This window comes from Macaca mulatta, chromosome 10, assembly GCF_049350105.2.
Source record: "Macaca mulatta isolate MMU2019108-1 chromosome 10, T2T-MMU8v2.0, whole genome shotgun sequence".
NCBI classification, from domain to species: domain Eukaryota; kingdom Metazoa; phylum Chordata; class Mammalia; order Primates; family Cercopithecidae; genus Macaca; species Macaca mulatta.
Genome location: NC_133415.1, coordinates 36,157,708 through 36,181,492, shown reverse-complemented (window position 1 = coordinate 36,181,492; position 23,785 = coordinate 36,157,708). Strand labels below are relative to the sequence as shown.

Sequence of the window (23,785 nt, the reverse complement as noted above, 5' to 3'; positions counted from 1 at the left end):
TCTGAGGTCGAAGGGAAAGCTGTCACCATTTTTCATCCTGTGGAGATCTGCGCTTCCGAAAACAACTTAGGGACATTTGTCAAGATGTTATCTTTACTTTCTATAGGGGATCAAATATCTTGTGGCTCTAACCAACTTGGGTGGCTATTATTACCTTTTTCCTTTTCTTTTCTTTTTCTTTTTCTTTTTTTTTTTTTTTTCATTGAGACAGAGTCTCACTCTGTCTCCCAGGCTGGAGAGCAATGGCCCAATCTAAGCCCACTGCACCATCTGCCTCCCGGGTTCAAGCAATCCTCCTGCCTCAGCCTCATTAGTGGCTGGGATAACAGGCATCCGTTGTCACATCCAGATAATTTTTGTATTTTCAGTAGACATGGGGTTTCACCATGTTAGCCAGACTGATCTGGAACTCCTGACCTCAGTTGATCTATCTGTCTTGACCTCTCAAAGTGCTGGGATTACAGGTGTGAGCCAGTGCACCCAGCCAATTACTACCTTCTTCTTATCAACTTGCTAATTTACTTCTCAAGAATAGCTAGGTGCCCGGAATTTCCCTTGAAGGCTAATGTGGTTCAGGTATGTGCCCTCCAGATCTCATGATGAGATGTGATTTCCAGCCAGTTGCAGTGGCTCACATCTGTAATCCCACCACATGCTCCTCCTCCAACTCCTCGTTCTCCTCCACCTCCTCCTTCTCCCCCACCTCCTCCTCCTCCAACTCCTCCTCCTCCTGCAACTCCTCCTCCTCCAACTCCTCCTCCTCCTGCAACTCGTCCTCCTCCAACTCCTCCTCCTGTTTCTTTATCTTCCTCTTCCCCCTCCTTCATTTCTTTTTCCTCCTCCTCCTACATTTCTTTTTCCTCCTCCTCCTCCATTTCTTTTTCGTCCTCTTTTTCTTTTTCTTCTTCCTTTTCTTTTTCCTCCTCCCCCTCCATTTCTTTTTCCTCCTCCTCCTCCTCCTCACAGGCATAAGCCACTAAACAAGGCCTGGCTGTTTGTTTCTTTCTACTCCTCCTCCATTTCTTTCTCCTCCTCCTTTTCTTTTTCTTCCTCCATTTCTTTTTCCTCCTCCGCCTCCTCACAGTCATGAGCCACTAAACAAGGCCTGGCTGTTTGTTTCTTTCTCCTCCTCCTCCATTTCTTTTTCCTCCTCCTCCTCCTCCTCCTCCTCCTCCTCCTCCTCCTCCTCCTCCTCACAGGCACCAGCCACCACGACTGACCTGGCTGTTTCCTTTTCCTCCTTTCCTCCTCCTGCTCCTCCTCTGCCTCCCAAATTGCTGGGATTACAGGCCTGAGCCACCACACCTAACTATTTCTTCTTCTTTTTTTTTTAACTCTTCCTCCTCCTCCTTCTTCATTTAATTTTATTTTTTTTGATGTGGAGTCTTGCTCTGTTGCCCAGGCTGGAGTGCAGTGGTGCGATCTTGGCTCACTGCAACCTCCACCTCCTGGGTTCAAGCCTCCCAAGTATCTGGGATTACCAGCGTCTGTCACCATGCCCAGTCAATTTTTGTACTTTTAGTAGAGATGGGGTTTCACCATGTTGGCTAGGCTGGTCTCAAACTCCTGACCTCGTGACCTGTCCACCTCCGCCTCCCATCGTGCTGGGTTTACAGACATGAGCCACTGCGCCCAGTCCCCCTGGTTTTTGTTTTTGTTTTTTTTCCATGACATGGAGTTTCACTCTTGTTGCCCAGGCTGGAGTGCAATGGTGTGATCTTCCCTCACTGCAACCTCCACCTCCCGGGTTCAAGCGATTTTCATGCCCTAGCCTCCCGAGTAGCTGGAATTAGAGGCACTTGCCCGCATGCCCGCCTAATTTTTATGTTTTTAGTAGAGACAAGCTTTCTCCATGTTGGCCAGGCTGGTCTTGAACTCCTGACCTCAGGTGATCCGCCCTCCTTGGCCTCCCAAAGTGCTGGGATTACAGCTGTCAGCCACTGCGCTGGGCCTACAGCTCATTTCTTACCACAGAAATCTTTGTGCCTCTCCACAAAACTGCCATCAGGGATGTCCCCAGAAACCATTCATCCCAGGTGCCATGCAGAGAAGAGCTTCTTGTTCTCCTTTTCCCTTTCCCTCTTCCCTCTCACCTCATCTTGTTCATTCACTCATCCCTTTTCCCTTCTCACTTTTAAGCGTTAACCTTTAAAAGCCTGTCTTCCCCTATAAGTAATGTATTGTAACTCCCGCCATCACCATATCCTTCTCCAACCCACCAAACTGCCAAGGGTGGTAAGTCCATAAACTAAGAAGAAATGGGAAACATTCATTGCAAAATTTGCAGCCCGTCAGTCACCCAATGTGACAGCACAGATCTTCTGGTCTTTGAAGACCCATTTTTTTTTTAAGACAGGTGTCACTCTGTCACCCAGGTTCAGGTGCAGTGGTGCAATCACAGCTCAGTGCAACCCCCAACTCCTGTGCTCAGGCGATCTGCCTGCCTCAGCCTCCCAAGCAGCTGGAACTACAGGAACACACCACCACACACAGCTAATGTGCTTATTTTTTGTAAAGATGGGGTCTTACTCTGCTTAACAGGCTGGTCTCAAACTCTTGGCTTCAAGGGATCCTCCCACCTTGGCCTCCCAAAGTGCTGGGATTACAGGCATGAGTCACCATGCCTGGTCTGAAGACTTTTAAATGTTGCCATATTCAAGATGTGTTGAAACTCACCTGTGTTTGATGAGCCTGCTTTTTCAAGTGAGTAATATACAACACACTGAAATACCTTCAGCTTCTCAGGCTTTGTACCTTCCTCTGGAATAATCAGTGTATCCCAAAAGTAAATCCATAATGAGGTCCAGTTTTTCCTTCCTCCTTGGCTATGAAATAGACAAAGAAAAAGGCAAGCTAACCATTTCCATCTCACTGTAGGAGACTCTCCAGTTTGCTTTTTGACTGTATTTGGGAAGCGGGGACCTGACTGATTTCCTACTTCCTAAGCACAACTTCCTTTACCTAGGAAATCCTCAGCGCGACCTACATGGATTAAACCAGCTTCCTCACTTTGTTTCCAATATTTTTACAACCAAAATATCCAGAAAGGGCTAGGCAACCTGAAAAAATGAGGACGGGTACCTTATCCCATGAGCCAAACTGCCACTTACACTGGTTAGTCATGAAATCGGCAAAATTCCAGATGAGTTCTCCAACCACGTATTTTCTGCATTTTTGATCCAGACCCAGATGGTACTGCTCTAGCAGACTGTTCTGGTCGTCTTCACTGAATATCAGAGATGGACCCTGGAATTCAAGGCAAAGATAATTTAAGAGTCAGAACTGGCAGAATTGTAAATGTTAAATAAAAAATAAAGATCCACTTGATGGTGACGAAAATATCTGACCTCACAGGGGGCTGTAGTGACTGCAGGACTCACTGATGCTAGGGTAAAGACAGCCAGGGAATGATCTAACCCAGAAGAAAATGGAGGTTTAAAAAAAAAAAAAACCACATGGCCAGGCGTGGTGGCTCAACCCTGTAATCTCAGCACTTTGGGAAGTCTAGGCCAGGCAGATCACCAGGTCAAGAGATCGAGACCATCCTGGCTAACACAGTGAAACCCCATTTCTACTAAAAATACAAGAAATGAGCTGGGCATCATAGTGGGCGCCTGTAGTCCCAGCTACTCAGGAGGCTGAGGCAGGAGAATGCTGTGAACCTGGGAGGTGGAGCTTGCAGTGAGCAGACATCGTGCCACTGCACTCCAGCATGGGCAACAGCGAGACTCTGTTGAAAGAAAGAAAGAAAGAAAAAGAAAGAAAAGAAAAGAAAAGAAAAAAAAGAAAGAAAGAAAAGAAAGTCATTACTTAGTAACTGCTTTATTTATAAATATAATTTGATATTCCATTCATCTTACTTTTCCATCTCTATCTGCTGGTACAGTCTTAAGGCTGAACTACACGCAAAGTAAAAATATGCCTTGGGACCAGGCATGATGGCCCATGCCTGTCATCTCAGCACTTTGGGAGGCCGAAGCGGGAGGACTCCTTGAGCCTAGGAGTTCAAGAGCAGCCTGGGAAATATAGCAAGACCCCATCTCTACAAAAACTACAAAAATTAGCCAAGCATGGTGGCACACACTGGGGGTCCCAGCTACTTGGGAGGCTGAGGTGGCAGGACTGCTTGAGCCCCAGAGGTCAAAGCTTCAGTGAGCTGTGTTTGCATCACTGCACTCCAGCCTGGGTGACAGAGCGAGACCCTATCATAAGTAAATAAATGTATGTATGTATGTATGTATGTATGTATGTATGTATGTATGTATGTATAATGAAATTAAACCAGGCTGGGCATGGCAGCTCAGGTCTGGAATCCCAGCACTTCGGGAGGTCAAGGTAGGAGGATCACTTGAGCCCAGCAGTTCAAGACCAGCCTAGGCAACACAGTGAGACCTAGTCTCTACAAAAAGTTTAAATATTAGCCAGGTGTGGTGACGCATGCCTGTGGTTCCAGCCACTTGGGGGGCTGAGGAGGTAGGATTATTTGAGCCCAGGAGGTTGAGCAATGAGCTGTGATTATGCCACTGCACTCCAGCCAGGGCAACAGAGTAAGGCTGCGTCAAAAAATATATATCTTTAATTAAACTAAATAAATTCAGCTATTCTAGTCATATATCAAGACCTCAATAGCCACATGTAACTAGTGGCCACCATTTCACACAGTGCATATATGGGGCATTTCTATCATTGCAACGGTTCTTTTTTGAAACAAGGTCTCACTCTGTCCCCCAGGTGGGAGCGCTGTGGTACAATCATGGCAGAAGGCAGCCATGACCTACTGGGCTCAAACGATCCTCCCACCTCAGCGTCCCAAGTAGCTGGGACTACAGGCAAGCACAACCATAATCAACTAATTTTATTTTTTATTTTTCTTATTTTTTTTGAGATGGAGTCTCGCTCTTTCACCCAGACTGGAGTGCAGTGACATGATCTTGACTCACTACAACCTCTGCCTCCCTGGTTCAAGCAGTTCTCCTGCTTCAGCCTCCTGAGTAACTGGGATTACAGGTGCACACCAAGACGCGCAGCTAATCTTTGTATTTTCTTAGTAGACACGAGGTTTCACCATGTTGGTCAGGTTGGACTCGAACTCCTGACCTCGTGATCCACCCACCTCAGCCTCCCAAAATGCTGGGATTACAGATGTCAGCCACATTGCCTGGCCACAACTAATCTTAAATTTGTTGTAGAGATGGGGTCTATGTTGTGCAGACTGGTCTCAAACTCCTGGGCTCAAGAGAGCCTCTGACCTCGGTCTCCCAAAGTGCTAGCATTCCAGGTGTGAGCCACCACACCCAGCACTGCAGAACCCAGGTCTATCAGTGCTGACCTAGAACCTCTTGAGAGTTTCTTAAGAATTCAGAACTGGGGCCAGGCATGGTGGCCCATGCCTGTAATTCCAGTACTTTGGGAGGCCAAGGCAGGTGGATCACTTGAGGTCAAAAGTTCAAGACCAGCCTGACCAACATGGTGAAACCTCCCTCTACTAAAAAGAAAAAAGATTAGGAGAACGTGGTGGTACGTACCTGTAATCCAAGTTACTTGGGAGGCCGAGGCAAGAGAATCGCTTGAACCGGGAGGCGGAGGTAGCAGTGAGTCAACATTGTGCCACTGAACTCCAGCCTGGGTGACAAGAATGATCTTCCCTCTCAAAGAAAAAAGAAATCAGAGCTGGTTACCTTTTCAAAGAGTATGAGCAAGGGTGCATATCCATGAGCCACTTCCCCCTTCTTGACTAGTTTGCAGAAGTGGCATTCTGTAAGCAAGATAAATTTAAGGGTGCAAACAGAACAGCACAGTCCACTGTGGGGGGCTGTTCTCTATGTGTCAATGGGAGTCCCAGGAGCTGTGACAAATGAGTGTGAGCTGGCTGGGGAGGGAACAAGGGGCTGGATGGTGTTCAGGAATCCACATGGAAAAAAAAAAAACAAAACCGTCAAGATAAAGCAACCTATCTTTGGTGAGGAAGATGAAAAAATGAGAGGGATAAAAATATGAGGACAGGCTTGGAATGGTGGCCAGGGAGGCCAGCCAGATCTCCACACAAAGATTCTGCTGTTAGGCAGGAGGCAGCCTCAGGGGTGAAAGTTTCCTGAAGCAACTCAGGTCAGGACTCACATACAAGAGCCCCAGAGGCTGCAAAAGCACCAGCTCAGCCAGCCAAGAACCCAGGGCCACACCCTTCTGAGACCCAGACTCCAAGTGAGGATCACTGGGATTCAGCCGAACAGGAGGACGTGACAGCTGGAGGACCAATACTTCCCAACACCCTTCCAGCAAGCAGCTGTGGACCTGCCATAGGAACGGTGACAGGCAGGATGGTGGTCTGGAAAGAAGGATCCCAGACTGGGTGTCCCATAGGACCTGGTTGTGACGATCCCACAGCCAACACTCATGCCCCAGCCAAACCCAAACCCAACAGCTCCCCAAAACCCTCCATGTAAATAGCCTGTGCACTGCTAAGCAGATACCTCAGGGAACAATCTGATGGCGGTGAAGAAGATGCAGCCTCAACAGGGTTCCACAAGCCTTCTGCAAGCAAAGCCTTCTTTGCTTGGGTGCCTCTTCAAAGCACTAGGGAAGCTCTTAAAAGATACAGGGCCAGGCACAGTAGCTCACGTCTGTAAACTCAGCATTGTGGGAGGCAGAGGCAGGAGTACAGCTTGAGGTTAGGACTTTAAGGACAGCCTGGGTGGAATAGTGAGTTCCTGTCTCTACAAAACACAAAAATTAGCATGGCATGGTGGTATATGCCCATAGTCCCACCCACTTGGGAGGCTGAGAAGGGAGGATTCCTTGAGCCTGGGAGGTCAAGGTTGCAGTGCCCATGATCATGCCACTGCGCTACAACCTGGGCGACAGCACAAGATCCTGTTACAATCAAACAAGCAAACAAAAAACCAAAGATGCCTGTCATCTGCCTCATCAAATAAATCCAAATCTCCGCAGGGTGACACAGAGTATTCGCATTTTAAAATATCTCCTCTGCTGAATAAAAGTACAGTAATGGCTGAAAACCACTGAGTTATGTAAATATACTTCCTGTGACTTATTTGTAGCCCTTTCATATCTAACAATTTCTACAGACCCTCTCTGTGGGCTTCAGAAGCCAGAATGGGCAGGGTCAGCTGAGAGGTGTCCTAGCACACTGAGGCTAGAGCACAGCTCCCAGCTCAGGGGGACCCATTTCTGAGGCGAAGGCACCCACCAGGGGCTCCGCCTGTCTTCAGAGGGAAAATCACACCTCAGAACCCCAGAGACCCAAAAGAAAGCTCCACTTCAACAGATACCTGTCACTGGGCCCTGGAGCGGCAGCCCCAGGAAAAACTGCCATTGCACTGTCAGCTCCCTCCAGCCCTCTCTCAGGTCCCAGCAGGAGGAGGTCTCTGACTAAGCTCAGAGGTCTCAACAAACGGCGGGTTGAAGCTCAGAGGAGTTACTAACAGACCTATAGTTACCTCAAGACTCCACCTGATCAGGGCCAAAAATGAGTCCTGGGTGGGCAGCCAGGAAGAAAGCAGGGCAGAGAGGAAACACAGGGAGAGGGGGCCCTGGGACCATGTCAGATACGGAGGGAACGAGGGGAATGAGAGCAGCCCTGATGATTATGCTCCCTACAGCCCCTGCATGTCTGTGTCCCCTGAGAATTCAGACTGAGGGGCTCACTCTTACCTTTCACCCGTTCCTGGGCTCTGGCAGGCTGGCCTGCTTCCTGCCCCAGCCTCACCCACTCTCCGCAGTCGTCACCACTGATGTGGGCAAGCTGATGTCTCTGGTTTGCTGGGATCTCACTCTCCACCCAATGGCACCAAGTTAACTTCTTTGCATACTTTATTTTCTGTGATTAAAAAGGGAAGCAATTCTCACTAACACCATTTCTCAGAGGAGAAAACAGGCACAGGGATGTTCTATGACTTCCTCACGATCACCAAGCAACAAGTGGGAGCTGGGTTTGAATGGAGGTCTACCCATGCTCCTACATTTGAGCCATCCTCCAAGGAAAGGACAGCACTGTAAAAGCTCAGTGATGGGGCGGGAGTCCTCACTAAGGCCTGACCAGGCTGGAACCCTGATATCCAACTTCCAGCCTCCAGAACTGGGAGAAACATAATTCTGTTTTTGATCAGATCCCCAGGCTACAGCTCTTTGTTGTAACATCCTGAACTAGCCCAGAAGTGCGACTCCATCATCTGTGTCATATACCATCATTCAGAAGGGAGTCACTAACCCCTCAATGCTGTCTTCGTGGATGCTGCCCACCCTAGGCTGAGATGAGGCACAGGATCTGGGTCTAAATAAGACGAGAAGGCACTGGAAGGTACAATGTCAGAGGTGGAGGTCTGAATTTCATTTAATCTCAATCTCCACTGTTGTAGAATGACAGACGAGGCCCAGAGCAAAAGTGTCTTCTCCTGAGAACACACTGTGGACCCCAGTCCCACTGGAGTTCTCTTCTATGCTACCTCTCACCCCCTCTTGTATTTCTTCCATCTGTAAGTGTGTGCACTATCTACAGGGAACACCACACCATGAGTTTTATAAATCTATCTCAAACACACCTCAGGAGTTCCCTAGGAAGGAGATGCTAGCATAACCCCCATTGTGCATGCTGGGGAGGCCCCAAAACACCAAAGGAGTTCTCTAGGGTCTCACAATTGCTAAGATAAAGGTTGTTTGACCCAGAACTATCTCCTCAAACCTGGGACCCTGGTTACATCCAGGTCTTCCCAAGGTGCTGAAGGGGCACATTTTGGCATAATGGTGAAAGGTAAGGAGTTGATGGGGGAGAGTGAGCGGCCAGAAGGCCAGTGGGGCCTTTGAGTAGGTCTTATGGAAAGGAGGTGCTTACAGGATGGAACCTATAAGATGTGACCTCACTTCCTTACTGACAGACCCCAACAGAACTTAGAATTCTGGTAACTAGGCACCCATATTATACACACAGCCCCATTTCCAGCTCAGTTGATGGTCGACACTCCAGAGAACAACATGTTCTCCTGCTGTGTCCCAACATGCTGCCGACCTCCTCGTCGCAGGAGAGGCCAAAATGAGACTGTTTCTCGAGAATATAGACATTGGTACAACCCTCACCCTCGACGCCTCTGGCCCTTTGCCAGAAGGCACCCACAGGTAACACAGGGCCCAGGGCAGGCCCGTCCAGGCCGGGCCTCAACTGTGCCCACTAGGGCAGTGCTGAGCCCCTCCCCATGTGTTTGGGGGAAACAGGAGAAGAGGGGCCCTCCCTGGACAGGAGCAGGTAGGTTGTCGGGGGTCGGGAGCCTGGTCACTATGTCAGGTTCACAGCCCAGACCATGCCTTCAGGATGGGAAGGTGAGTGTCGAGGACACAGTTTGTCTGCTCAGATCTGAATCCCAGGACCTCAAGCTGTCATCTGCCAGAGATCTCAAGCTCCTCTGGCTGGAGGTCTACGCAGATGCTCCTATGTGCCAAATCCTGTTGGGGAAGGGGGCGCCAGGGAGGAGTTCTAATGGGGGTGTCCCACTATGTGGTCAGCCAGGCAGGCCACTGACACCTCTTCGCCTGGCTCACTCTCTTTGCAGAGCTCCACACAGCAGATCAAGCAGGAGCTGTTGGATGGATTCCATTTCTCCATCTTCTTCAAAGAAGGGCAGGGGCCCCCTGCTACCAACCACGGCCAGTGCTGGTCTGCGGTGAGACTGGACACAGAAGGGTCTCCACAGACAGGGATTCCAGAAAACCAGGGTGGGCCCAGGACTCAAACACGAATATGGGGATTCCCTAGGCTCTTTCCTAGGGCTTTCACACTTGAGTGAGCCACTGTCCTCTCCCAAAGGAATCTGGCTGCCATTAGTCCCCAGTGGCAACTTGGTTACAGGCAAAGTCCCTTTCACCTATCAGAGGAAGATCAGAGAAAATCCTTCTGTTTTCACTTGATGCTATGCCAGGAGTATCTCAGCATGTTGCTACAAGAATTGGGTATGATGGTAACACTGTAGCACATACTCATACTGTTATCATTTTAACTCCCCACCCTAAGTGTATGTCCAGCAACAGGCAGCTCCCCTTCCCTGCTGACCTCTTCCAGGACTTAAAATCCAACACTTCTACACAAACAAGATGGGGGGGTGGTGATTACAACAAAAGAAGGTGAAGCTACTCTATGCATCTGTGTTGAAAGTGTCATCTCAGAGAACTCATCCCTGCAGACACACCGGGCAGCTGCTGCACTCTTGCATGTCACTGTAATATTCCTTAAGGGAGGCCATGCTCCACAGCGGGTCAGCCTCTCAGTGCTGGTGGAGCCTGTCGTGATAAAATTCCCTTTCTAGGCAGCCTTTCTACAGGGAGCATAATCCTATGTGTGTCCTAATAGGCTGGAGCAGTTTGCCAGGGCTGCCATAACATGCACGCTGACTGAATGGCTTAACCACAGAAATCTGGTTCCTCACAATTCTGGAGACTGGAAGCCCAATGTCAAGCTGTCAGTCTGGGGTGGTTTCTCTGGGCCTCTCTCCTTGCCTTGGAGATGGCTGATTTCTATCTCAGTCAGGACAGGGTCTTCTCTTGAATTTCTCTGTGCACTGACCACCTCTCCTTGTAAGAAGCGCAGGCCTATTAACTTAGGGGCCACCCTAATGAACTCACTTCTCCTGAATTACCTCTTGGAGAACTCTGTGTCCAAACACAGTCACATTCTGAGTCTCTGGGGTTGAGAATAGAAACAGTTACATTTGGGGGAGGGGACACAATTCAACCCATAAAATACACAAATCCCCTGCGGAAGACACACACCCGGGAAAGGGAAATCTGGGTGAAAGGATCTGCAGATAGCAAGTTTCAACAGGTGTAGCCAGTTGACTTTCCAAAAGGGCTCCAGCTGCTCACAGGGTCACCAGCAGCCTCTGAACGTAGTTGCTTCTTTGAACACAACCTCCCCTGAATACTAACATGTTCTTAACTTTTTGTCAATCTGCTGTCTGTGTGGCAGAGAGAATCACCTTGTTTCATTTCCACTTTAAACCATACATTTCCGTAACCTTTCCCACTTTCAATAACTGCCTGCGTTTTCTCTTCCATGAGTCGCCTGGCAGATCCTGGGCCTTGGGATGCGCTTCCTCCCACCCTGGAGTCTTCCGGCACTTTCCCCTTGACCAGGGCTGGGATGGCCGTAGCTGTTTCTCCAGACTCACATTCATGTTAACGAACAAAAACAATCATATCCCTTTAAGTCAAAGGGTTCTTCTAGAGCATCTTGTCCGGTGTGCTGTCACTAAAATAAGGAGGGGATGAGACCTCCCCAGACCCTTCCCTTCCATATAAGAAGCAGAGCCTCAGGTGGCCTAGAGGGAATTTCATCCAGTCCTCCCTGTGGAAGGTGCTCTCTTCTGACCCGGGTGCTGCTGAGCAAGCATCTGACATCCAAAAGCCCGCGTCTCCCCTTCTCCACCATGAGGGTGATTTTTGAGGAGTGCAGGGATGATGCTCTTCATGCAGGCTGTTGATACAGAGGGTGCTGTTGCCGCACAGCTCACATTCACCATGCTGATGCCTTGAAGGCATGAATCATTTTATCCTTCCCCATCCTCACATGCAATTTTACCTTGAAAGCCTAGAACCCTTTTCACCATGGGCACCCAGGTTCTCCACATGCACAAGTCCCTCAAGGGTTGATGCTTCTTGGTGTGAGTTCCAGATCCCGATCCTCTGGTGGTTCATGGTGTTACCACTGACTCTCATGTCCCTCCTTGTCCCCCTAGTATGAAAATGAGATCTGCAGGATGCCAACTTTCCAGCCCAGCACAAGGGAGAAGCTGTTGGAGTCCCTGGTTCCAGCCTTTCTAACTAAACCCATCTCCTCCTATGCCACCTGCCTGGGTCCTTCCTGGGACTTTATCACCGTGCCACACTTTTTAGAACTACTGGTTAGAAGGTGAGTGTCCATCCCCTCCAAGGCACCGAGGTGCCTCTGTCCCCTACTGGCTGTGTCTTGAAGATGCACCTCTTGGAGCCTCAGTTGGCTCCTCTGGAACAGGGAGTAATGAGAAGATGAACCTCACAGGGTTCTTGTAGGGACTGAATGATCTAAGACACAGCAAACAAAGGGGTCCCTAGAGCCTAAAACTCTGGACAATCTGCTGTGGGTGCTGTGATTCATGTTTATTACTTTTCTCTTCCCCCTCACTGAAGCAGCTCTCAGCATTCTGCCGCAATGGCCCATCTCTCTTCCTGTTTGGAAAGGCACATAGAAAGCAAGTCTGCAATGGCATTAGTAAACGATGTCTGAGTTTCCTTCTGGCTGGACTTTCTCCTTGATACAGACAGAAGTAGGGTCCCTTCATGCTGAGAAAGGAGCCACAGGCCCTCTCTGACATCTAGAGAGGCTCACTGAGTTTCTCCAATGGTTGGGGTTCACTCATTCAACACATACATACAAAACACTTCATTTGTGCATCGTTCTTCTTGTGACTTGGCATAATTTCATAAACAAGGCAGATGACAATCCCTGGGCCTCAATTCTACCCAGAGTCAGGTGCTCACAGTAGACACAATAAACAAATGGTATCTTCAGAATGTTAGAGGTGAAACCCTCATGGCCTCCTCTACGTATGGTGGCATCCTCCCAGATCCTGACTAGAATGACGGAGCCCAACAAGTATCAACTGGGGGGACTTAGGGTTCTGAAGGGCCTCTTCACCCACAAAACATGGGGGGAAATATGTGGACTCTGGCTGGGGAGAGACTAAAGGAGCCCTGGGGTTCATATGTCTTGTAATTCCCACAAGGCTGACATCTGGGGACTTCCCCTGCACGAGGCAAATAGTGAGTTCTGTAAATGGAGACTTAGGTCCCTTGCAAAGGAGACGTGAGGTTGGGGTCACAACTGGCCACTGAGAGACCCATCCCCAGCACCGTGCCTTCCCAGCTCTCCCTGTCCTCCTCCACCCAACATCTGCCCCTACTCTCCTCACCCGAGGACCAGAGCTGGAGCTTTGGTGAGCAAGCTGCTCACAAATCTGCCTGGAGCTGCAGTCTTGAGTGCCCAGGTGCACAGTGCTGTGCTTCAGGGCCATTGGGAAGAGAATGTCAGTGGGACGCTGGGGCGCAGAAGGGTCCGTACAGCCCTGCTACATGGCCAGGTCTGCCCCTTCCAGGACAGCACTGGTGGCTTGGGGTAGGGTGGGGCTGTCCTCTACACAGGCAGCAAGAGGCCAGGGACCCAGAACCACACAAGGGTGCCCTGGAGGGTTGTGTGGGAGAAGGCCAGGCCTCTGACTCAGCTGTCCACTCCATCACCAGCACCACCGGCTCCATTTTGTTCACCTGGCCCCCTGAAAACACTTCAGTTTGCTGCCAGGCCCTGCGACGGTCATCTTTCTGGATAAAGCTGGCCTTCAGGACCTTTACCTGGCCTGGACTGGGCTTGGAGGACCATCAGGGAATTGTCCTAGGCCAGTTGGTGCTTCCGGAGCCCAAGGAGGCCAAGCCAGATGGTGAGAAGACTTTCCAGGGCTGGTGTTTTCGGGGTACAATTCCCATAAATTCCATCCAGTCATTTCTATACTTGGAAATCCCAGTGAGGAGTGACTGGAATGGTGACCTTTTCTCCTTTTCCAGATCCTGCTCCACCTCCTGGGCAACACGCATTAACAATGCTGGCCCTGGAGCCAGCGCCACCACTGCTGGCGGAACTGCCGCCTGCTCTGGAGCCAGAGTCACCTGTATCCCTGGATACACAAGGATATCGACATTCAACACCAGCACCAGCACCAGGGGAAGGGCCCCCTCCAGGAACAGTGCTGGAGCCACAGTCAGCCCCAGAGTCACCCTGTCCCTGTCCCGGGACTGTCAAGAGCCAACACACTGAGGAGCGGCCTGACATCACCACCTTCCCTCCCAGGCTGCTGGCAGAGCAGCTGACCCTCATAGATGCGGTGAGCAGCTGGGCTTTGCAGGCTGTGCGTCTGGCACCAGCTGTCTCAGACCAGCCTCTCCCTGAAGAGCAGCCAATGCCCTGGGTCCAGTTTCAGCCCCACTTCTTACCAACCATGGGATCTGGATGAGTTTCCTCACCCACAAGCCTTCCCTGTCTGCATGTGGACAGCAGAGATGGGAAATCCCCTGCACCAGCTGCACAGAGTGACTGTGCAGACTGAATGACAGGGGATGGACAGAAAGCAGGACAGGGCAGGTGATCAGTGAGGGGCAGGCAGGGCCATGGGTCACTCACCCAGCTGCTCAGGAGCCTCACTACCCTCAGCACTTATTAGGTATCTCATGCATATTAGATTCTATGGCAGACACCCAAACAGAGCCCAAGGTTGCAGTTGCTGCAAGGAAACTGCACCGGTATGGAGAGAAAGAGTAGAGGGCTGATTGGGATGGGAGGAAGTAGAGGCCTCAGGATGGGCAGGCCTGAGCCACCTTCTAGTTCTTGGAGTGAGAATGGCCTGGAAGAAAACGTCACTCTCACTTTCCACCCTTGTTGGGTTCTGGGCCATGATGCATTCAGGGCCCTCGGTGCGCAGAAAACCAAATGCAGGGACTCCCACAGGTCTGGAGCATATTTTAAAGCTTTCTCAGCTCCAGCTCTGTTCATGCCAGAGACTGTGGATGACTGTGAGCTCACTTCCTGCCTGGGACTGTGGGTGACTCTGAGCTGGGCTGTGCTGTGTCCGTGACACTCTCCTCCTCCCCCAAAGGAGCTGTTCAAGAAGGTGGAACTCTATGACTGCATGGGCTCCATCTGGGGCCAACGACATCAGAAGGGGAGTGAGCATGTGGCACCCACAGTTTGTGCCACCATTGCACACTTCAACAGGCTCACCAACTGTGTCACCACCTCCTGCCTCGGGGACCACAGCATGAGAGCCCAGGACAGGGCCAGGGTGGTGGAGCACTGGATCAAGGTGGCCAGGGTAAGCCATGGTTGGGCCTTGGGATTCCCTCTCTCAAAATGGGGAACTGCCTCTTCTCCGCCATCGGCTTTCAGGATTGGCATCTGTATCTCTAGCCTGAGCCCTGCACATCCCCTAAGCCCTTCTTCCCGGAGCTTCCCTGACCTTGACCCCCATGGCCCAGTAGTGGCTGCTCACTTCTGACCTGGGACCTTCCTTGGGTTGAACTGAAATCTTCCTAGATGAGTGACATTCACTCAGCCCCAGGTGTACCCTCCTGAGGCTCCCTGGGCCTCTGCTTCATTCAGGAAGGGAGATCTCAGCAGAGAGGGCTGAGGCTGAAGTGGGTCGGACTCCAACTCTGGACCTCACAGCTCACTCTTCCCTCTCCAGGAGTGCCTACGCCTCAACAACTTCTCCTCAGTGCACGCCATCGTCTCTGCTCTGCGCAGCAACCCAATACATCGGCTACACAAGACATGGGCAGGAGTGTCCAGGTGAGGAGCTCCCTCCACGGGAGCACCAGAGTTGACCTAGGGACCCATAGGTCTCCCCATGTGCCCTCAACGACTCTGAAAGGTTCTTGGACAACAGGGACGGTGGAGGTAGGGATGGGCTGGTGGGTGTGCTCACTAAGCTGCCCTAGACTCCTAGGCAAGGATTTCTAACTCAGGAGGAAGGTTTTTTAACCATCAGGAACAGACTGGAGCCAATTGGAGGCTTTCAGGTGTTTGTACCCAGCAGTGGAACTGTGTCCAGCTAGAAGCTAACTGTGAACACGCAGGGGCTCATGTGAAGTGGAGATGGGCCAGGGGAGGAGCATGACAGTCCCACCCTGGTCCTCTGGAGCCCTTGTCATCAGATGACCCCACTGGAAACTCTCATGCAGGACGCTGAGATTCATTGAGTTTTCAAACAAAAGGGATTGGAACTCACAAATCTCCCCCGTGATTCCCAAATTTACCCTTTTTTCTTTCCTCTGTCCATAGCAAGAGCAAAAAATATCTAAAAGAACTCTGCAAAAAGGACACTGCAGTGAAGAGGGACCTGCTGATCAAGGTACAGTGGAGTCTGGGAGATGCGGCACAAGTGTTTAAGGGTCAGAGAAAAGAGTGAGTTTGGAAGGGCATTGGACCTGGTGTGCAGTGGTTATTTTGTAATGTTTTGACTTACCTACAAAAAGTGCACTTGAAAAATTCCCTCCAGGCCTACTTTGGGCAAACAGGAGGAGAGGTGTGTGGGTCCATGGGCGCGTGGGGGCACGGGGACAGGAGGTCCTGGAAATGGGATGTGGCAATGGCTGCTGGGCTTCTCAGCGGGGGTGATGAGCTGCAGCATTAGCAGGGCTCTGGCTCCCATGCTGGTCAATGCTGCTGGCATGGAGCTTCCTCCAGGCTGGCGGGTGGTCATTGTAGGTGGGACTTTCTTCCTTCCTCAAACTGGCCAGCAATTCCTCAGGAAGCCAGGCCTCTGCTGCTGCATCTGTCTGCAGCGCACCTCCATGGGCAGGGACTGCAGTCCACACTGGGGGAAACAACAACAGAGGAAGCTCATGTGCCAGGGAGTCCCGTAGACTGCCCAGCTATGGGTACCAATGGGCAAACTCAGGACACATGTATGTGCTTGCTGGGACTCCCCGCTCTGCCCTTTGCAGACATCTGAAAATGGTCGTGTCACAGGATTCTCACCAGTTAGCAGTGACACATGCTCATGACAAGTATCTGGGGGATCCATGCATTCCTAGGGGATTCTCCCTGACCAGATCTCAGAAATCTCCACGCAAATGAGAAGGCAACATGCCACCCCACCCAGGATTCCGGAAAACCCTGCCATATCCGTAAGAGATGTCGCCTCAGGAGGCCACATCCTGAGTGGAGGAAGAGAGAGTTCTGTGCATGGAACTCCCCTGGGGGATCACTGACGAGGCCAAATCGTGGATTTGGCATGGCGCAAACCCAGTTTGTGTGGCAGAGACTCCGGTGGGGCTCAGATACGCAGGTGCCATTTAACCAGGTCTCCTAAAATGCCCTGTCCCTTTCCCATCACGACTCTGCAAAGCTGGAGTCCTAGACACTCAGAGACTCCAGAGAACAAGATCCTGATGGGTGGTGGTGCTGGGATGTGGGGTGAAGGCAGCCGAGACAGAGCCTCCAGTAGGGGAGGAGGTGCCCTCTCTTTTGGGGCCCTGGGGAGTCACTGCCCACTCTTGGTCTCTGTTTCTTTATCTGGAAAATGAAGGGATGCTGAGCCTGTAGTGCGGGCCTCACAGGGTGGAAATCAGGTTCGAGAAGAGAAAGCAATTGGAGGGTGCTCCTGAATGGTTCTTCCTCAGAGGGATGAGGGGGAGAACAATGACAACAGCTACAGGAAACAGTACTCAGGAGGCCCTGTGAGGTAGCTGTGGTTTTCATGGCTCTTTACAGAAGAGGAAACAGTCTCAGGGAGGCCTGGCTGTATGATTGGGTGACACACACAGGGAGTGTGGAGCTGGCCAGTGGTATGAACACTGTGCCAGGTGACTCACGCCAGTCCCTGGGGTTCCAAGTGTGGGGTGGCTGGGGTATAACTGGGGGAAGGGAAGACAGCCTCACTGTCCCTGTCCCTGACACCTGGCAGGCGGGGAGCTTTAAGGTGGCCACCCAGGAGAGGAACCCCCAGAGAGCCCAGATGAGGCTGCGGAGGCAGAATAAGGTGAGTGAGACTGTGGCATGGAGGGACCGCAGGGGATCAGAGGACAGGGCTCTTTTCCCCACCAGCTGGAGACCTCCGTATCAAGACAGCGGGGGCTTCCTCCCCAGCCCTGTCCTCCTATGGCCACTGGGCCTGGAAAACCTCCATTGGAGAGACCAGAACAAGGGTCTGGGAAAGGAGAACTCAGAGTGGATGTGGGGAAGGGTAAGGCTGGGACCACAGGCCCTTGTGACTTGTTAAAATCCCACCATAGAGGTAACTAGGAGTGATTGCCAGACTTGGAGGTCAGCTGGAATAGAGGAGGCAGAGAATTGGGAAAGGTAGCTGAGGGTCTTTGGCTGCTACAACTGGGAGACCTGGGGAGGGGGGTTCTGGGAGACAGGGGCTGACGGGATTTCATGGGACAGGGCCTTGGGCAGGCACCTCACCTCAGGGTCAATACTCATCACCACTACCCCTCCCACCTCCCCACCCCTCCATGGCACAGGGCGTGGTCCCCTTCCTGGGGGATTTTCTGACTGAGTTACACAGGTTGGATTCGGCCATCCCGGATGATCTGGATGTGAGTGAGCCTGGGGCAGGCTGCTTGGGAACCAGGATCCTGAGGCTTGGGAGGAGAGGGGCCTGGACGGAGCCCTTAGATCTCAGCCCTTGGAAAACCTCCTCTCCTGAGAGTCTCACAGCTGCTCCTGTGGGAGGGGGTGCCAGGCCCATCTCATTACCTCTGACTGACAGAGGCTCCATGGCAGTCACCAGTTTCTATCCCTGAGTGGTGAAGCTGCAGAGCTACCTGACTGCAACGATGCTGAGCTGTGGGCTGAGCTGGACTCAGCCTCTCCCTAGGGTAGTCCCATAATAGGAGGGTGAAATTGAGCCTTTCCAAGGGCAGGCAATTCCAGGGTCACTGAGCACTTTCTTTCTATGAGAGACGTCAGTTTCTCTGTCTGTCATCTCAGAGGGTTGGGGCAGAAGGTCCCTGAGCCTCAGCTCCCATGCCCTCTGCCCTAGAGCCCGGAGCCTGAGGCAGGTTCATGTTCTGTCATGTGCATATCCCCTGACCCTGGTGGCCCTGGCAGTAGTGCAGCATGGGAAGGGATGGGGTGGGGCTGTTGTGGGCCAGGGACCTTTCTGATGGGCTCTATCTGACTTCCAGGGCAACAGCAACAAGAGGAGGAAGGTGAACAGCTGGGGCATTCTCGTTGGATGAGGTTGGGGATGTGGACGTCACAGTCCACCCTGGGCAGGACACTCCCTGGCTCCATCCTCTACATCTTAGGTTTACTGGGAGGGTTTGACACACACAGGAGGAGGAGGAGACCTATCCCAGTGGAGAGAGTGGGAAAGGCACTGGAATCAAAACCATTCCTGCATGAGGGGCTGTTCACATCCAACTCTGAGAACAGGCTGGGGGCTGCATGGGGCCCCTTCACAGAATGGCCCCAGGGACCAGCCCCTTCTCCCTGCCTGCCAAAGGTCCCCTCAGTGTCTTCCACCCAGGCTCTGTCCGCATCCTGTCCTTTGTCTCTAGGAGGTCCGAGTTCTGCAAGAAATGCAGCTGCTCCAAGTGGCTGCCATGAATTACAGGCTTCGGCCTCTGGAGAAATTTGTCACTTGTTTCTCAAGAATGGAGCAGCTCAGTGAAAAGGAGAGGTGAGGGCCTGGCACATGGGCAGAGGGTGGGAGAAGGCTCTCCATTTTTTCTTTAATGTGGTCTGGCTCTGTCGCCCAGGCTGCACTGCACTGTCACCATCTCTGCTCACTGCAACATCTGCCTCCTGGGCTCAAGCCCTTCCTCAGCCGCCCAAGCAGCTGGCACTACTGCTATCCACCACCGTGTGCGGTTGTTCTCCTGTTGTTGTTCTGGTACAGGTGGGGTTTCACGATGATGTCCAGGCTGGTCTCAAACTCCTGGCCTCAAGCAATCCACCCACCTCAGCCTCCCAAAGTACTGACAGTACAGGTGTCAGCCACCCCACCTGGCCTAGAGGAGGCTCTCCTGTGGACAGCTGCAGAGAGCCTATGGCCATGACTCCACTGCCAGCATCAAGCCCTGTTGCATGGGGACTGCAGGGGACCCAGGATTCCAGCTGGGCAGGCAATGAGAAGGGACCCGATGTGTGGCTCATGGTGGCCTCACAGCTGCCTCTCTGTCCTGCAGCTACAAGCTGTCCTGTCAGCTGGAGCCCGAATCCCAGTAGGCTGGAAACATCCTGCAGTGGCTGGGCCCTATTGGGATGATGGCCAGAACACCGGCTCTGCATCATCCTTCACCCAGACCGGAGACACCAGGAAACCACATCTAGGTGGCTGGCAGCTCAGCTACATCTTGACCCCACTCCTCAATACCAGATACTCCTGCTGGCCAGGATCAGGTCATGGGACTTTTGCATGTCAGGCGGGAAACCGTTTTATGTTTATTTTCTTTAATGTATAAGTAACGGTTTTTTTTCTTAGCTTTTGTTAAAATAAAATTTTAAAACACTATTCAGAATGTTCTATAGTTGTTGGAATGAGAACAGTAACTCCAGTGCAGTAACCGTATACCAGTCTTTAGGATTCATCGTCTAGCATGTCAAATTGAGGCTATGGCTGAACAAGTCATGGAATAGCGTTCGCGTTACACCTGCCAACCGTTTAATGTTTTCCTTCTTTATTCAAATTAATTATTGTTAACTCTGTTTAAGGAAAACAAAAAATAAAACAAACAAACAAAAAAACACTGAAAAACCACAGTATGTCACCCAATCTATGTCACTTGTTCTACTGACCAGTTACTCTCAAACCTAAATTCTAGTTAAATTCAAGTTCCACTGGGTTACTCTACTTTTTTAAGTTGTAAATATTGAATGAATCACTTAAATGTTTACTGAAGGGCTGGAGATGGGAGGTAGTTATGCCAGTGGTAGGGCTGGCCTTCTCCAGAAGTCCTGTGCACAAGGGAGCTGGCCATGAGTCTCCAGGAAATACAGATAAACTTTTCCCACTATGGATCTTCCCAGACTTTCTGACACCTCTCCCCTAAGGGAACATCAAGGAAGGAGAGAATTGTTTGAACCCAATATCTAAAGGATGTCCCACAGCTTAATTTGAACACAAGAACACAAGCCCCATTGTGGTATATCAGACAAAAACAAGTCAAAGAAATCAACATTTCAGGGTCTGAAATATGATACCCCAAATCAACACAAAATAAACACTTCAATCCAGTCCTGGAGCCACAAAGCTCCTATAAGAAAAGTGGGAGTTTATTTCAGCAAAACTTGTGTCTATGCATGCAGTTTGCAAAAAAGAAAGAAAACAACAGCAAAAAGTATCTATGGCAGCAAACCCTTAGGCTATGCAATTGATTTGGCATTACTTTTTCTTTCTTATTTTTTGTTCTTTTTGGATGGGACACAAAAATCACTGCTAACAAATATAAATACAAACACACGGGGCTATACATCATTTGAGAGCTTCCGCATGGGAAAGAGAAACAATGAACCATTAAAGAAGGCATCCTGATGAGTTCATGTCCTTTGTAGGGACATGGATGACGCTGGAAACCATCATTCTCAGCAAACTATCGCAAGAACAGAAAACCAAACACCACATGTTCTCACTCATAGGTGGGAATTGAACAGTGAGAACACTTGGACACAGGAAGGGGAACATCACACACTGGGGCCTGTCGTGGGTTCGGGGGTTGGGGGAGGGATAGAATAGGAGATATACCTAATGTAAATGATGAGTTAATGGGTGCAGCACATCAACGTGGCACATGTATGCATATGTAACAAACCTGCACGTTGTGCACATGTACCCTAGAACATAAAGTGTAATAATAATAAAAAAAAGAAGGCATCCTACACATTGAAAGAAAGTTCAGCAGAAACATATCTGTGAAAGGGATTGCAATCTAACATGTATGAGAAACTAACACTACTCTGGGAAAATGAACAAAATCTAATACCCAAGCTAAAACTGGGCAAAGAACCTCAACAGGCACATCTGAAAAGTAATCATGAAATTGACTGACAGGTCAAAGAGAAGCTGCTCAGCTTCACTAATCATCACACACATGTCTAAGTGCAAACCACACTCAGATACCTCTCACTCTAATTAGGATGAAACTTACCAAAAACAAGAAAAATCCCATACATTTGCAGGCAGTGGCCAATGTAGAAGTGCAGAAAAAGAGATTTTATACACTATTGGTGGGAATGTACATTACTATACACATGAAGGAAAACAGTTGAAGGTGCCTTAAACATTTTACAACTACCCGTTCACCCAGGAATACCACCACTGCTTACACACAGAAAGCGCATGAAATCTGTTATGTTGAAGAGATATCGGCCTTCTTATGGCGATTGAAGCACTATGCACAATAGCGAAGGTATCCAATCAACCTACCTGTTCATGCACAGATAAAGGGATAAAGAAACTGCGGTACACAATGGAATCCTCCTCGGCCATAGAAATTCATGAAACCATGTCATCTGCAACAACATACAGAAACCTGGAGGACATGATTTTCCATGAAATGAGCCAGGAAGAGAGAAATAAACACAGCATGATTCCATGCCTATGAGAATGAGATCAACTTTGTCTCTAAATGACTTTATCTCCTAGTAGAACATTTCATAGTAGTGAAGAGAGCCTGGGGGTTGGGGAGGCAGCACAGGAACTGGGAAATGGATGCAATGTTACACTCAGATGACAGGAATAAATTCAGCTGGTCTACTCCACAGCAGGATGTCTAGAGTTAACTGTATCCTACCATATTTTTCAAAAAAGGCTTAAAAGAAGGATTCTGAATATTGCAACCACAGAGAACTAATAAATAATAACTACACAAGGTAACAGAGAGGGTCAGTCAATCCCTTGCTTTCATCATTACACAAGGTACATATGCATGGATTAAAATGTCCCACTCTACTCTTTAATTGTATAACTTTACTAGAGAGCAAATTGGTTTTAAGGACATAGAAATAAACAATGCTGAAGTTCATGTGAGACCAGGAAATGCCCTGCATTTCCAAAGAAATTCTGAGAAATCCAAACTACATTGGATGCATGACACTCCCTGATGTGAAATTGCACTCAAACTCTAGGGACCTGCTTCCACATGGATGAGTGGAAGAGAACAGAGAACCTGTAAACCCACACACTTCATACCACCTGATGCTGCATGAAATACACAATGATGAGTAATGGGGAAAGAACTCCCTTTTCAATAGTCTTGGGATAAATGGCGAACCATATGCAGAAGAGTAAGTAACACTAGGCCTCTACTTCTCAGCATGTATCAAAGTTCACTCAGATGAATGAAAGATGTAAGTGGAAGACCTCAAAGTACAAAAATCCTACAAGAGACCCTAGGAAATACCCTTCTTGACATCAGCTTTCGCAAAGAATTTATATGCCTAAGACCCCACATGACACTGCAACAACAGCAATAATCGACATGTGGGACCTAATACACCAAAAAGCCACCACACAACACAAGAAATTACCCACAGAGTAGACAGACGACATACAAGATGAGAGAAAATGTTCCCAAACTATGCACCAGACCAAGTTCTAATATCCAGAATCTACCTTAAAGACCTTACACAAATCAATTAGCAAAACCACCCTCATAATTAATAGGCAATGGATATAAACACAGACTTCTCAAAAATGATGATGAGCAACCAACAAATTGAAAATATGCTCAACCTAATTATCAGAGAAATATAAATCAAAAGCACAATGAGATATAACTCACGCTGATCAGAATGGGGATCACGTAATTAAAAAAAAAAAAGACACTGACGAGGCAGCAGAGAAACAGGACACTGGTCCACTTTTGGTGAAAATGCAAAGTAGTTCAGACACCATGGAAAGCACTTCGGAGAGATTGCTCAAAGAACTTGAACCAGAACTACCATCTGACCCAGCAATCCCACCCCTGGGGTATACACAGAGGAAAAGAAATCCTTCTCTCCAAAACACACATGCACACAAATGGTCATGGCAGCAGTATTTACAATGGCAAACACATGAAATCAGCCTAGGTACCCGTCAACAGTGGATCAGAAAAGGAAAATGTGGTACATATATACCACAAAAAACTAGGCAGCCATTAAAAAGAAAAAAAAGAGAAGGAAATCATGTCCTTGGCAGCAACATGAAAGGAGCTGGAGGCCATTATCTAAAGAGAAATAAGGAAAAAACAGAACACCAAATACCAC

At 49.7% G+C, this 23,785-nt stretch overlaps 2 protein-coding genes and 1 pseudogene across 4 annotated transcripts in view; 1 reads left to right on the top strand and 2 right to left on the bottom strand.

Moving 5' to 3' along the window:
* Positions 1–23,785, bottom strand: part of LOC114670407 (immunoglobulin lambda-like polypeptide 1) — a 127,234-nt pseudogene that overhangs the window by 15,072 nt on the left and 88,377 nt on the right. The window lies entirely within an intron of this gene.
* On the top strand, positions 8,989–19,909 carry LOC144332008 (ral-GDS-related protein-like). Of its 2 annotated transcripts, XM_077951026.1 has the most exons (14): positions 8,989–9,129; positions 9,561–9,707; positions 9,847–9,861; positions 11,739–11,911; positions 13,279–13,472; positions 13,597–13,913; positions 14,682–14,897; positions 15,270–15,373; positions 15,866–15,935; positions 17,493–17,567; positions 18,055–18,129; positions 18,721–18,744; positions 19,096–19,217; positions 19,726–19,909. In XM_077951026.1, exons 1-14 carry the CDS (start codon positions 8,989–8,991, stop codon positions 19,763–19,765), a joined length of 1,713 nt encoding a protein of 570 aa, XP_077807152.1. In that variant the 3' UTR covers positions 19,766–19,909. The 2 variants fall into 2 exon arrangements, with proteins under 2 accessions (XP_077807152.1, XP_077807153.1); XM_077951027.1 differs by lacking the exons at positions 8,989–9,129; positions 9,847–9,861 and having other exon boundaries at positions 9,504–9,671.
* LOC114670401 (uncharacterized) overlaps positions 15,772–23,785 on the bottom strand; it is a 22,541-nt gene continuing 14,527 nt past the window's right edge. Inside the window, exon 10 of the mRNA XM_077951029.1 lies at positions 15,772–16,400. The gene's annotated coding sequence lies outside the window, so the exon portion shown is untranslated. The remainder of the gene's footprint in view (positions 16,401–23,785) is intronic.

What these genes read in the sequence shown, in the direction of transcription:
- LOC144332008 (XM_077951026.1), top strand. Translation starts at nt 8,989, where the DNA reads ATGTTCTCCTGCTGTGTCCCAACATGCTGCCGACCTCCTCGTCGCAGG. An exon ending in ACAGCAACAAGAGGAGGAAG is followed by an intron (nt 18,745 to 19,095) that starts GTGAACAGCTGG and finishes CTTTGTCTCTAG; the next exon opens with GAGGTCCGAGTTCTGCAAGA. An exon ending in CAGCTCAGTGAAAAGGAGAG is followed by an intron (nt 19,218 to 19,725) that starts GTGAGGGCCTGG and finishes TCTGTCCTGCAG; the next exon opens with CTACAAGCTGTCCTGTCAGC.